The sequence below is a fragment of the Chrysochloris asiatica genome, unplaced genomic scaffold, assembly GCF_000296735.1.
Source record: "Chrysochloris asiatica unplaced genomic scaffold, ChrAsi1.0 scaffold00062, whole genome shotgun sequence".
NCBI classification, from domain to species: domain Eukaryota; kingdom Metazoa; phylum Chordata; class Mammalia; order Afrosoricida; family Chrysochloridae; genus Chrysochloris; species Chrysochloris asiatica.
Genome location: NW_006408580.1, coordinates 4,147,352 through 4,163,073, shown reverse-complemented (window position 1 = coordinate 4,163,073; position 15,722 = coordinate 4,147,352). Strand labels below are relative to the sequence as shown.

Here is a 15,722-nt window from a genome sequence, read left to right as displayed (position 1 = left end):
TGCTCCTGTAAAGATTTACAGCCTCGGAAACCCTGTGCAGGGTCGCTATGAGTCGGAACCGACTCCACGGCACTTAACAACAACAACAACAACAAAGGAAAACCAATAAAATTAAGTTCTGATTTCTTAGCAGAAACCATGCAGGCAATATGACAGTGGGAAGATAAACAAAACTCTGAAAGAAAAAAAAATTGAGAACTAAGAATCATATACTCAGCAAAACTGTCCCTCAAAAATGATGGTGAAATTAGAGCATTTCCAGATAAACAGAAATTAAAGAAATTTATAGTAGTCTGACCAACTTTACAAAAAATACTAAAGGGAGGAGTCCTTTGGACTGAGAACCAACAATAGCCAACAACCTGAGATTGACATACACATAAACAGCATCCAGAATTCAATCCAGATATAGAAGTATCCAATAAAAAAGTAAGTCTAAATAAGACTGAAAATATGGAACCAGAGATATCAATTTATAATGAAGATAACTAGAAAGCAAAAAAGAGGGAAAAGTGTAGTTTTAGAACTTCCAAATGGCAAGGAAGTCAAGTAGATTTCAAGACAAAGCAGACTGTTTTACACTGGGGAATAAACTAAGAAATTACAGGGCAATCTTGAAAATTAATTCACTTTCACATCAAATCAAGAAAAAGAAAACCATAAAGATTTAGTAAACATTAAAGCAACAGCAATAAAGAAAGTGACAAGAAAATGCACAAACTGAATTCAGCACAGAAAATTATGTTGAACAAAGAAACCAGAAGCACCACAAAAAAAACCCGCACAGCATAATGACTGCAGTTAACTCATATCTATCAATATCTAAATAGAATGTCAATGGATTAAATACACCAGTCAAGAGACAGAGAGTAGCAGAACGAATAAAGAAACAGGATCCTTCAATATGTTGTCTACAAGAAACAGACCTTACACACAAAGACAAAAATATATTAAAGATCAAAGGATGGAAGACATATATCAAGCTAGTGACAATCAAAAACAAGTAGGAGTCGAAATATTATTTCCAATTAAATAGACTTTAAGGCAGAAGCCAGCATAAGAGACAAAGAAGGACATTGTCTCATGATTAAGGGGTCAATTGAGTCAGAGGACATAACCATAATAAATATCGATGCTCCCAACAAAAGAGCCTCAAAATGCATAAATCAAACTCTAATAGAATTGGAGAAAGAAATAGACAACTTTACAGTAATAGTAGATTTTAATATACCATTTTCATTGAAGAACCAAACAACTAAAAAGAAACAGAATAACTAAACAACACAATCAACAAACTTAACTTCATAGACTTATACAGAACACTCAATGCAACAACAACACAATACACATCTTTCTCCAGTACACATGGAACTTTCTCCAGAATAGACCATATGTTAGGCCAAAAAGCAAGCCTTAACAAATCTAAAAACATCAAAATACTACAAAGCAACTTTTCAGATCACAATGCTATAAATTTAGAAAATAATAGGAAGATCAAAGGGAAAAATCAAATATATGGAAATTGAATAATACCCTGCTGAAAAAGCTACTGAGTAATAGAACAAATAAAAAATGAAATAAAAAATTCCTTGAATCAAATGAGAATGAAACCACAACATACCTTGGGGACACAGCAAAAGCATTGCTTAGATGGCAATTTATGGCAATAAATGCACACATCCAAAAAGAAGAAAGAACCAAAATCAGCACATTAATGACACATGTCCAACAGTTAGAAAAAGAACAGTAAAGTAAGCTTACTTACCTAAAGTAACCAGAAGAAAAGAAATAAATAAAATACAAAACAGAATAAGAAAACAAGTTGTTTCTTTGAAAGGATTAATAAAATTGAGAAATCATTGGCACATCTAACAAAAGAAAGAGAAGATGCAAATAACACAAATAAGAAATTATATGGGTGACATCACACAGGAATCAATGGGAATAAAAAGGATAATAACAGAATAGTATTAAAAATTGTACTCCAACAAATTAGAAAACTTAGAAGAAATGGACAATTAAAGGAGTATATATTACCTACCTAAACTAACACAGAATGTAGTAGAAAACTTGAACAAATCTATAACAAAAGATGAAATTGATCAGTTCATTAAAAGATTCCCCCCCAAAAAATAATCTGTGCCCAGACAACTTTACTTGGGAATTCTACCAAACATTCTGAGAAACGCTGACACCAATTCTACTCAAACTATTCCAGAACATAGAAAAGGATGGAAAACTCCCGAATATACTTTATGAATCATGCAATACCTTCATGCCAAAACTGGGCAATGACATCACTAAAAAGGAAAATTATAGACCAATATCCCTCATCAACACAGATGCAAAAATCTCCACAAAATCTTAGCCAATAGAATGAAAAAAACATACCAAAAAAAAAAAAAAAATATATATATATATCATGACCAAGTAAGATTCATAACAGGAATGCAAACAATCAATGTAATCCACCACATAAATAAAACAAAGGGAAAAAAATACCACTACAATCATATTGATTGATGCAGAAAAGGCATTTGACAAAATCCAACATCTATCTTGATTAAAAAAACACTCAACAAAATAGAAATACAAGGAAAATCCCTCAGTATAATTAAGGGCGTAGCTCTGGTAGTGTAGTGATTACAAATTGGGCTGCGAACCACAAAGCTCAGCAGTTCGAAATTACCAGCTGTTCTGCGGGAGAAAGATGAGGCTTTCAGCTCCCATAAAGATTTACAGCCTTGGAAACCCTGTACAGAGTCGCTATGAGTCGGAACTGACTCCACGGCACACAATAGCAACAACAACATATAAATCCAGCTGCCAACATTACTTTCAATGGAGAGAAATTGAAAGCATTCCCTTTGCAAACAAGAACCAGAGAAGGATGTCCTTCACCACCACTCCAAATCAATATTGTGTTGTAAGTTTTAGCCAGAACTATAAGGCAAGAAAGGGAAATTAAACCACATAACAACAACAACAATATCTGATAAAGGAATCCTGATGTGGCGCCATAGGATAAGCACTTGATTCAAGGTCAGTTCTGACCTGAAGGTCAATTTGGACCTCAAGGTAGGTTTGTACTGCAAGGTTGGCGGTTCAAACTCACTAGCCACTACTTGGAAACCCTATACAGGGTCGCTATGAGTCGGAACCAACTCGACAGCACTTAACAACAACAACAACAATATCTGGTAAGAAATTCTGGTGTGACACTGTAGGATACAGCACTGGAACGTAAGGTCAGTTTGAACTCCAAGGTTGGCAATTCAAACTCACCAGCCACTCTTCGGAAACCCTATACAGGGTCACTATGAGTTGGAACAGACTCTACAGCACTTAACAAGAACAATATCTGATAAAAAGGAGCCCCGGTAGCACAGTGGGTTATGCATTGGGCTGCTAACTGGATGGTCAGCAGTTTGAATCCACTAGCCACTCTGTAGGAGAAACAGGAGGCTTTCTGCTCCCTTAAATATGTACAGCTTCAGAAATCCTACACAGGGTCACTAGGAGCCAGAATTGACTTGATGGCAGTGGGATGGTTGTTGGTTGGTTGGTGTTGTTTAGTACTGTTGAGTGTGTTCCAACTCATAATGAACAGCTGATGGATTTGAACTGCTGAACTTGTGGTTCAAACCAACTTTGTGGTGGTCCAGTGCTTAGTCTATAATGCTACACCAGTTTTTAGAACATAATTAATTAATTCTACTATTATTTTCCTAAATATATCTTTACAGGTATATTTTTAGGGATTTTTTTTTTTAGTATAGTATATAGTTTACTTCCTATTATGTGGACATCTGGAGAGGCACAGTCAATCTGCAGACCACTGGGACAAGTCATAAGGCAAAACATTTTATTCCAGGATACATTGGAATAGGGATTGTGAGATCTCCCATGAAGAACAAAGAATGGTTTGATTTAAGAAGGGACTTGGTTGACTAACATCCATGTTCAGGAAAAGCTGAGAACTCTGTAAGGCTGACTTTGCTTGGGGTGGTCTGTCTTAATGATGGTTCAGGCTTCAGTTGTGTTTTGGGTGGGGGTTGCCGCTCTTCTGTATTTGAGACTCATCAGGAAGGAGGGAGCCACTGGTGGGACCTGTCGCAGTCTACCTCTCTCCTAATCTTCTCTTGACTCATTTTTTTTAAAAATAAGTTTTTATTCTGAGGTTTACATGGAAGAACATCAGTTTAACATTCATCCTATCGTATTTCGTTTCATTGCAATTATTACAATCCCCTCATGCATCATCAAATAACCAAAGGGTACACCCCACAGGCCCGCCCCCTGGCTGTCAGCACACAGCCCCTCTCCCTCCCTGAGTTCAGTGTCTCCAGCTGCTCTATCTGTCCATGTCTCCATCCCTGGCGTCACTGCCTCTCTGGGTCGGGCCCTGCTCTCCGCTCTTCCCAGTTGATGGTCCCAGGGACCTCCGTTCCTGGGCTGCAAAATCAGGAATCACTCCCCTCCTTTTTTACAAAAAACATCTACCTCTACATTTCCGACCCTCACAGTCAATCCTGATGGCAATTATTCACTATTGTACCACAAGAGTCTTATCCTCATTTCCTTTCGCCAGCCCGGTCTCAACAGATTGGAAATCATTCAGTGGTGATTCTACCTTCCCCTGCCCCATCTGGAACTGGGTTTGTAAGCCAGTCACTTCTTGTCTTTATAGGCCCCCCCGCCAACAATTTTTGGTAGCCAATTTTTTCTGTGTCAAAGGTAACCAAGGCTGTCTCATTTTCGTTAATGAGATCTATCAAGAACTATTTAGTGGTCATTTTTAGTAGACAGATGAGGTGATCTTTTAAGCCATTTTCTATGATTCTATGGTATGATAGCCCTCATCTGTCTGCAAGCTTGTCAGACTGTGGTGGCTTGCATCTTGCTGTGCTTTTGGTAGTTCTGCCACTGGTATTTCAAATACCACCCATGGTGGTCAGGTTTCAGCAGAACTTCCATACTAGAATAGACTAGGAAGAAAGGTCCCATGTCAAACTTCCAAATATTAGTCAATGAAAACTCTATAGCTCACAACAGACTATTGCCCCATATAATGTCTGAAAATAAGCTACTAAATTGGAAGGCACGCAAAATGCACAGTGATCACAACAATGTATATGAGCATATCAACAATCGTGAAAATGGTACAGAACTGGTAAACATTCCATTCTGTCATACATGGGGTTGTCTTTCTCCTGTGGAGCCATGGGTGGGTTTGCATTACCAGCTCCATGTACAAGAGAATGAAATGGTGTCTGGGTTTATGTCACTTTTATGATCATTGTTAAGTGCTGTCAAGTCGGTTCTGACTTTTAGTGACATTTTAGCGTTTCTGAGGAGCGACTGGTGAGCTTGAACTGTCGATCTTGCGGTTCAAACTGACCTTGCAGTCCAGCGCATTAACCCACAGTGCCACACCAGGACTCCATTATGATCATTGTTGTTGTTAAGTACCGTGGAGTCAGTTCCGACTCATAGTGACCTTGCACAGGGTTTCTGAGGCTGTAAATCTTTACGGGGTCAGAAAGCCTTGTCTTTCTCCTGCGGAATAGCTGGTAGTTTCAAACTGCCTACCTTTAGGCTAGCAGTCCGATTCGTAACCACTACGCTACCAGAGCTCCTCTTAGGATCATTAGTATGCTCAAATCCATTTTTGTGGCCACTGGGTAGTTTGAATGTCTCCATTTTTGTGGCCACTGTGTAGTTTGAGTGTCTTCCAAGCTAGGCGGCTGACTTTAGAGGCAATATTCAGTTGTGACCCATATGATATTCATTGGCTGTTACTCAGCAGTAGATCATCAGGCCGGCCTTTCTAATCTGCTGTAGTCTGGAAGTTCTGTTGAAATCTGTCCCGCATAGGTGATCCTGCTGATATTTGAAATATTAGTGGCATAACTGTCAGCATCATAGCAACATACAAGTCAACAAACTGACAGGTGGGTGGTGAATTTTTAACCTTGTTCTTGTAAACTCTTCTTCAATACTTTTTAAACTGAATTTAAGCAAGTGAATTCTACTATTTAATTTTACATTTACTTTTAAATGTCACAATTCAGACATTTAGACCCATATTTAGGTTAAACGATTCATGTGCATTTTGGTTGATATGTTTTTCCCCTTATTTGACTTATTTAAAAAATAATTGAGGCTTTGGAAGTAAAATGATCAGAAGTCCTTGTTTCAATAAACCTGGCTGAACATTCTTTACTGCCATCTAGTGGGAGAAATGGCTCTATTACCATCCAGTTCATTCCCCACTGAGGAAGTAACAAGGTCTGTGTTTAGAACAATGTCAAAAACAGAACGTCTTTGAGGGGATGTAAGGGGAAAACAATGGAGGATGTTTTTTCCTTTGATTAATCAGGTCCTGCTTTAGGCTGGTTGCCTCTTTGTGTTTGGAATACTATCAGAGGAAGCTTTTGTGGTTTTGCAACAGGCATATCATGATAAACTCTGGGTAGTGTTCTTGGCTGAGCTTCTATTTCAGGGTTAGTAATTGCAGCTCTTAGATAGTCCCATCACAACAATGCGGCTGTACAGGAGAAAAGTCATAGTTAATTAGCATAAATACTGCATGTGGGTGTGCGCACACACACACACAGTGCATAGTTTCATCCTCCTCCTGATTTTAAGGCCCTGTCTCCATACCTCCTTGGCAGCCCCAGATATAGTATACAGCCTGTGGCTCAAGAGCCAGTGTCTTTAATACACAGCTGCATTTGGCTCTGGAGGAGGGGAGCCAAGCCTCCTCCTTGCTCAGTCTCTGAGGATGACTACTGGAGCTTTTCATCCAAGCTGATTTATTTATTCATGAACACGACTGCCAATCAAGGTTCGGAGGCCCTTGCTCCAGTCAAGTTCCTCCTTCTTTCATTTCTTCTATTTTTCTCCTCTCTTCTCTGCTCCTGGACCCTTGCCAGTTCTCTGAAGAAAGCCTGTGAGTTCTTTGTGGTCTCTTTCCCCTCCTAAAACCACACACCAGCACACACACATACGCACACACTGTAGAGTGTTGACCCAGATTCCCATTGGAAAATATCTCTTGAAGAAATCAGTGAAAATCCACCTCCTTATGCACTGAGGGAATCCCAGGGCTAGGCCTTTGGATGAGCTGAGTTGGCACCGAGCCATTTGAGATGAGTTGAAAAGGAGGATGAGTTAAAGGATCAGCAAGAAAAAGGATGACTCTCAATGAGGTGGATTGACACAGTAGCAGCAACAATGGACTCAAGCGTAACAGCAATTATGAGGATGGCCCAGGACTGGATAGGTTTTTGTTCTGTTGTGCATAGGGTTACTATGAGTGGGAACTGACTCAACAACACCTAGCAACAACAACAAAGGAAGAAGCAAGTCTCCCTACTGAACATCCTATATTATTTCTCCAATTGACTCTGCAACTCTTAGATATGCTTAGAAAGCTCATGATTTCCACACTAGAAATTAGGATTTACGTCTTACAGGTTATCAGAAAAATAGGGCAAAGGTGTTCTGCCAAATCTGAGATGAACGGTCATTCAGGAAGAGATTTCCTCTCTTACTCCAACTGAGATCAAAGACAGAGGCCACCTGTTTGGAAGACAATCCGGAAGGATTATGGAGCCACATCTGGATTTAGTGGGGGAAGAATGCAGGGATGAGATACAAAAATCAATTATATTTCTATATTCTAGTAACAAACAATACAAGAGTGAAATTTAAAAAAACACTACTTATAATAGCATCAAAATGATCAAATATGCGCGTTATCAATTCCCACGCTGAAGGTTACAGTTCTTTTAAGGACCTGACTTCACCTGGGATTAACATCACCTGGGACATTGGACATCAAACCAAAGAGTAAAACATTTTTATTCCCAAATCCACTTGAGAACCCAAGGAAGGTGGCAAGACTGATCTTCTGGTTGTTATTGTTGTTGTTAAATGCCATCGAGTCGATTCCAACCCACAGCGACCCTGTATAGGGTTTCCGAGGAGCAGCTGGTGAACTTGAACCACTGACTTTGCAGTCTGATGCATTAGCCCACAGCGCCACGCCAGGACTTCACCTGGTTGTTGTTAAGTGCCATCAAGTCAGTTCTGACTCATAGCAACCCTATGTACAACAGAACAAAACACTGCCCGGTCCTGTGCCATCCTCAAAATCGCTGCCGTGTTTGAGCCCATTGTTGCAGCCACTGTTGAGGCTGTTGTCTTTTTTTTTGTTTTTTTTTTTTAATGTTTTATTGTGAATTATATGATAGTTTACATGGGAGAACTTTAGTTTTACATTCATTCCATCATATATCATCTCACTGCCATGGTTCCACTCCCCTCCATGCATCCTCAATCACCCAAAGGGTATATCCCAGAAACCTGCTCCCTACACTTCCCCCTCCTCCCCCCAGTTTTCAGCCCACAGTCCCTTTCCCTCTCTGGGTCCAAACTCCCCAGTCACTTCATCACTCCATGTCATCATTTCTGTCGCCATCTCAGGCATCTCTGTTTCTCTGGGTAGGGTCCCGCTCTCGGCTCTTCTCCGTTGATGGTCCCAGAGGCCTCCACTCCTATCCTGGAGAATCAATCACTCCCTTCCTTGTTACAAAACTTCTGCCTTTGCATTTCCAACCCTCATAATCCGTCTTGATAAGCATGATTCACTACAGTATCACGAGTTACCCATCTGTATCTCCTTTCATCAGCTCCGCCCAGACAGATTGAATAGTACCTTCTGGAGATTCTGCCTTCTGCCATGCTCCCTAGCACCAGGTTCCCTCTTGAAAGCTTGTAAGCCAGTCACTTCTTGCCTTTGTAGTCCCCCCCTCCCCATTTGAGTATCCCAAGCTGTGAGGCTGTTGTCTTGTTGAGGACCTTCCTGTTTTTCACTGACCCTCTACTTTACCAAGCATTGTGTCCTTCTCCAGGAGCTGTTGTTCCTACTGATAACATGTCCAAAATATGAGAGGCGGAGTCTTACCATCCTCACTTCTAAGGAACATCTTGACTTGACTTCTAAGCCAGATTTGTTTGCTCTTCTGGCAGTCCACGGTGCTTTCAATATTCTGCACCAATATTGATGCAGTCATATTGATTGCATCCAAATACATTAATTCTTCTTCAGTCTTCTGCAGTCATCATTCAACTTTCACAAGTATATGAGAAGAGTAAACATACTGTTGCTTGGGCCAGGCACACCTTAGTCCTCAAAGTGACATCTTTGCTTTTTAGCACTTTAAAGTGGTCTTTTGCAGCAGATTTGCTGAACACAATCTGTCATTTGATTTCATGATTGCTTCTTCCATAAGCATTGATTTTGGATTCAACTAAAATGAAATCCTTGGCAACTTCAATATTTTCTTCATTTATCATGATGTTTTTAATTTATTGGTCCAGTTGTGGGGATTTTTTTTTTTTCTTTATGTTGAGGTCTTTCACTTTTATCAACAAGTGGCTCAAGTCCTCTTAGCTTTCAGCAAGCAAGGTTGTGTCATCTGCATCTTGTCAGTTGCTAATGAATCTTCCTCTAATCCTGATGCCATGTTCTTCTTCATATAGTCCAGCTTCTCAGATCATTTGATAAGCACACAGATTGAATAAGTGGTTAAAAGATATAACTCTGGTACATACCTTTCCTGATTTTAAACCATGCAGTATCCCCTTGTTCTATTCCAATGACTGCCTCTTGGTCTATGTACAAGTTCCACAAGAGCACAATTAAGTGTTCTAGAATTCCCATTCTTCCCAATGTCATCCATAATTTTTTATGATCCATACAGTTGAAGGCCTTTGCATAGTCAGTAAAACACAAGTAAATATCATTCTGGTATTCTCTGCTTTCAGTCAAGTTCCATCTGACATTAGCAATGTCATATCCTTTGCTGAATTCAGTTTGAATTTCTGGTAGTTCCCTGTCAATCTACTGCTGCAACCATTTTTGATTTATCTTCAGCAAAATTAGATTGGCCTTAGGCTTTGAACTAAGGAAAGCTTCAACTCTCCCTGACCTTCTAGATACTTCCACAACAGGGGCAAGTTCAAAGTAACCTGCCAGGTACAGCTAATGTCATCTGTCTTGATAGATGTAGACATTGTGGTGTAGGGAAAAGATCCTTAGGGCCTGAAACCATGGTTGAGTCATGGTTCTGCCACTAAAGGGTGAGGCATAGAGAAGAAGTAGCTACTCAGGAATAGTAGAGAGCGTCCAATTCCTGTTGTCCCATTCAATAGTTTTCAACAACTGTGTTACATCCTGGGGGTACAGAATTGAATGAGGCACAAGTACACAGATCTTCACAAAGCAATGTAGGCGATGTTATGACGCTTAGCACAGAGACATACGATAGACTATTGACTCAAGTCCTTCATTCGCTACCCAGTTGATTTTGCATTTAAACCTAGGGCATCCCATTCTTGCTCTGACATTTCTCCTCCATAAATGCGGAGAAGTGCTTCTAGAGGATCACAGTGGTTCTTCCAAATCTGTCATTCTTTGACTTGACATAACTCTGGTTCATTTATTTCTCAAATCCTTACTGAATGCCTACTGTCCCCAGGCACTGGTGCCTTGATTTCCTTGTTTCTCAAATGGCAGAAAAGGGTACCTGTTCTACTGGTCTATCTATCCTAATAAGAAGTGAGGTTGCTTTAGAAAAAAGCCCACTTCTGTAGAAATGCATGACTGTGTCTTTGTAATAAGTGGGCCCCTTTCTTCAGTTTAGAGTGCTAAAGTATCCTCTACCGATTTTGTTATCTTACACTGGATGCTGCTAAAGAAATTTGTCTTCTTTCTGTTAAAGAATCATCCATTTACAACACCCTGTGAAGATACAGCCAGAGTCATAATGATTTGCACTGTATTTTGGCCCTCCCCTAACACCCATGTTTGCATCTCTACCAAAGATTTTCCCCTTCCTTACAAAAAAAGGAAGAGAGAAGGGAAGAAAGAGAGAAAGAAAGAAACCAGCAGCCATGTTATGAATCCTGGACAAACTCCATTTTGCTATTATACACAACTCCTTCGCCCCATGGCCGGCACACTCACCTGCACAAGGTCTGGAGTAAGGCGCTTGGCTTGCAGCCATTTCTGGAATCTCTCAGTTTTCCGAAGCACACGCTCGATGCTGCAGGTCTTTGGGGCTGATGCAGAGGCACAGATTCTCCGGTCAGAGACCTCATTTTGGTATTTGCTGACCAACCTCGATATCTCCACAGGGCGCCAGATTTTGGAATCATCTGAGTAATTGGCAGGGTAAGAAGGCAAGTAGTCAGGAGGAAGTTGGAATGGGGAAGCCAGCCAGTTGCCAAATCTGTTGGAAGAATAGTCTTTTTTAGGATTGGCCTATGAGGTGAAGAGGGGAAGCAGGCCCTAGAGGCACTGCCACAGGTGATGACCAGCAAAGCCTAATCTCATCTACTTCTCTTCCTTAGTCTGGGAAGCTCCAAACTATTTTGGTGAGAAAATAATTTTTGTTGCCTCAAATTTAAAGAAAAAGCAAAACAAAACAGTTGCCACTGACTTGGCTCTGCCTCCTGATGACCCCATGTCTGTAGAACTGTGCTCCATATGGTTTTCAATGGCTGGGTTTTTGTTTGTTTTGTTTTAAATTACATCACCAGACCTTTCTTCTGAGACATCTCTGGGTAGACTCGAATCAGCAACTTTTTGGTTAGCAGCCAAGTACATTGACTACATTGCATAACCCAGGGATTCTTTCTCAAACTCAGGGAAGCATATATGTGATTTTAGAAAAAGTGTTGGCAACGTATGCAGACACCAACCTGATTCTCTGCATTCAAGTGGTGCAGAAGGAGCCAAAACCAACATGAGTTTCATCAAGTCCGTCCCCACTCATGGTGACCTGATGTGCTTCAGAGTAGAACTGTGCTCCATAGGTTTCCAATGGCTGAGTTTTTAGGAAGCAGATTGCCGGGTCTTTCTTCCAAGTTTCCTCTGGTGGGCCCAAACTACCAACCTTTCAATTGGCAGCTGAGTATGTTAACCATTTGCATCATCCAGGGATTCCCAGAAGGAGCAACAACAGCAACAACAAAACCAAAAAAAAAACCCCCAAACTGGTTGATGTTGTGTAGATCCTGACTAAAAACAACCCTATAGGACAGAGTAAGGAGCTCTGGTAGCGTAGTGGTTACGAATCAGGCTGCGAACCGCAAGGTCAGCAGTTCGAAACTACTAGCTGTTCCACGCGAGAAAGAGGAGGCTTTCTGCTCCCGTAAAGGTTTACAGCCTCAGAACCCCTGTACAGGGTCGCTATGAGTCGGAACCGACTCCGCGGCACATAACCACCACCATCATAGGACAGAGTGGAACTGCCCTCTCAAAGTTTCCAAGACTGCAAGTATTTGTAGAATCAGACTGCTATTGAATTCCTACTCCATGTAATGGGAGAAACTGTACACATATTGTCGATTTCAACTTTCCTAATACCCCATCATCACATTGTTGTTGTTGTTGTTATGTGCTGTGGAGTCAGTTCCGACTCATAGCGACCCTGCATAGGGTTTCCGAGGCTGTAAATCTTTATGGGAGCAGAAAGCCTCATCTTTCTTCCACAGAACAGCTGGTAGTTTAGAACTGCTGACCTGAGATTAGCAGCCTGATTCATAACCACTACACTACCAGAATGCCTTACAAGTGTGGAAACTGACAAATATGTCAAGCAGGAGCACAAAGCTAAGGCAGTCTGTTAATAAAACCCATCATCTTTCCCTTTGCTACCCTGGTTTACACAACTATTTATTCTCTGACCTATTGCTGAGCCTTGGAAATGTAATTCTCTCAGTCTTCTGGGCCATTACTGGGGAGACCTTTGCCCCTCCCTATCCAACCCTAGTTGAGTCCTGGTGTGGTGCTGTGGGATAATGCGTCAGACTGCAAAGTCGTTTGAACTGCAAGGTTGGTGGTTCAAACTCACCAGCTGCTCCTTGGAAACCCTGTGCAGGCTCGCTATGGGTTGGAATCAACTCGATGGCACTTAGCAACAACAACAACATCCAACCCTAAGGAGCTCCATCAAATCTGCTTTCTGTCCAAATATGTAAATCATTAGTAACAACCACATCTTAGAAAAGAATGGTCACCTAACTCAAAGCTATCTGGGGATTCAAGAGGAATGTAATTCCACCAAATGGCCTCATCAGAACTTATTAAGTGCTGTTGAGTCAGTTCTGACTCATGGTGAACCTGTATAGGGTTTTTGAGGTGTGTCTGGTGGGTTTGAACCACCTATCTTGTAGTTCAAACTGACCTTGCAGTCCAGTACTTGTCCTACACCAAGATACACTGCACTATAACTGGTGCTGTGGGATAAGATAGCTTATAATAAGAACAGCAATAACACTGACACCTTAGTCATTTCTCCAACTGTGCACCAACATTTTAACTAGGGAAGCATGTTGAATCTTCTTTTGATTTATGTATGAAAGGGAAAGTTTACCCTCATTATCCTTAATAATGGAGGATCATACTACAAATGAAAATTGGCCTTTATAAGACACTTATTTAATTTAAATGTGAATCTTTAAATTCTTATTGTTGAGCAACCTCATGCTAGAGAGCTCTTTAGATAAGTTTTGGAATAATTAGCATTTTGATTAGGTAAACACCCTAGATTGCTTTGTTTTCTAACTTACATGATACAGCTTTCCCCTAGGAGACCAAAAGATTTTCCTATGTTTTGATGACAAAGAAAGCTGCCAAAAACTTAGAAGGGCAAAGAGATCAAGAGACTTATCCAGGGAGCTTGAGAACCTAGGAAGAGAACCCAGGCTTCTGAATCCCTGAGGAATCTACTAGTACTTCAGGGACCCTTGCATTTTGGATGGTGACTATTATGGATTGTATTGTCTTCCCAAAATATATGTTGAGTTCTAACCCCTGTACCTGTGAATGCCACCTCGTTTTGGTATATGGTTTTTCTTTGTTATGACAATGAGGCCATACTTGAGTAGGGTGAGTCTTAAACCCAATCTTTTCTGAGTTGCACCTTATAAAAAGAAAGAACACACACACACACACACACACATGGGCAAAGACATCATATGAGGTTCCCTCTACAGTCCAAGGAATGGGGCTATCACCATTGAAGGATCCTCCCCTAGGCTTCTAACTTCTCAAACTGTGAGACAATAATAAATGTCTGTTCTTTAAAGTCACCCATTTATGGTAGTTTTGTTATGGAGACCCGAGGAAATGATGACAGCAGTCTGTCTATAGCAACTTCTGCAATGCTGTAAATTCAAATTGCAATGGAAGTTGGCATAAAGAACATTGCCATAAATAAACTTTTAAAAATGAAATACTGTAAAAACTTACAACTAGCCAGCTTTCCTGGAAGTTTCAGGATACCCAAAGGAAATGATCCTCCTCTCTGGGGGAACAAGGAAAGGACCGGCACCTATTTCCTGTAACTGTACTTGCTTATGAGGGTTCAATACATGAAGGGCCCATTTTAAAGGATTAACAAGTGACTAATTGTGATAATGACTGTGATGGTTAACTTTAGTTATTAACTTGTTGTTGTTGTTGTTAAGTGCCATCGAGTCGGGTCCGACCCATAGCGACCCTGTACAGGGTTTCCGAGGGTGTAAATCTTTACGGGAGTAGAAAGCCTCATCTTTCTCCCGCGGAGCGGCTGGTAGTTTCGAACCGCTGACCTTAAGGTTCGCAGCCCGATTCGTAACCACTACGCTACCAGAGCTCCTTAGTGCCTAATTATTTGGTTAAATATCAATCTAGATGTTGCTATGAAAGTATTTACATGTGGTTAGCATTTACATAAATTGACCTTAAGCAAAACAGCCTACCCTCTGTAATGTGGGAAGGCCTAATCCAATCAGCTGAAGGCCTAAGAGCAAGCACTAAAGTTTCCCTAGGGAGAAGGATTCTGCCTCAAACTGCAACATAGAAATTTCACCTGAGTTTCCAGACTGTCCTGCCAATTTCAGGCACAAAGGTGCCAGAGTTTTCTAGCTGGTTGCCTGACCAAGGAATTTTGGACTTGTCAGTCCTCCACAATTATGTGAGCCAATTCCCTAAAATCTCCCTCTCTATATATATGGAATCCTGGTGTGGCGCTGTGGGTTAATGTGCTGGATTGCAAGGTCAGTAGTTCAAGTTCACCAGCCACTCCTTGGAAACCGTACATAGGGTCGCTATGTGTCGTAACTGACTCGGCGGCACTTAACAACAACAAATATATATATTTATATACATACCTGGTGTGGCGCTCTAGGGCTCTAGGATAAGCATTGGACCACAAGGTTGGTTTGAACTGCAAGGTCAGTGGTTCAAAACTCACTATGGGTATGTTGTTTTAAGTGCAGTCAAGTCAATTCCGACCGATAGCGACCCTGTATAGGGTTTCTGAGGAGCGGCTGGTAAGCTTGAACCTCTGACCTTGTGGTTCAAACTGACCTTGCAGTCCAGTGCATTAGCCATAATATGTATATATATATGCCATAATATGTGTGTGTGTGTGTGTATATACATATTTGTTGTTGTTAAGTGCCATCGAGTCAGTATCTACTCATGCATACACACACACACAGGCATACTTCAATACTTCATTTTATTTCATTTCATTTTACGGCACTTCTCAGATACTGAGTTTATTTCCAAATTGAAGATCTGTGGTTATCCTGCATTGAACAAGTCTATCTGTGTGATTTTTCCCAACAGCATGTACTTGCTTTGAGTCTCTGTGCCA

General features: G+C 40.8%; 1 protein-coding gene across 1 annotated transcript in view; it reads right to left on the bottom strand.

Moving 5' to 3' along the window:
- The window catches only part of LOC102836333 (chromosome unknown open reading frame, human CXorf36), a 39,719-nt gene that overhangs the window by 15,943 nt on the left and 8,054 nt on the right, over positions 1 to 15,722 (bottom strand). The window contains exon 2 of the mRNA XM_006864242.1: positions 11,039 to 11,303. Within this exon, the coding sequence (XP_006864304.1) occupies positions 11,039 to 11,303 (265 nt within the window). The remainder of the gene's footprint in view (positions 1 to 11,038; positions 11,304 to 15,722) is intronic.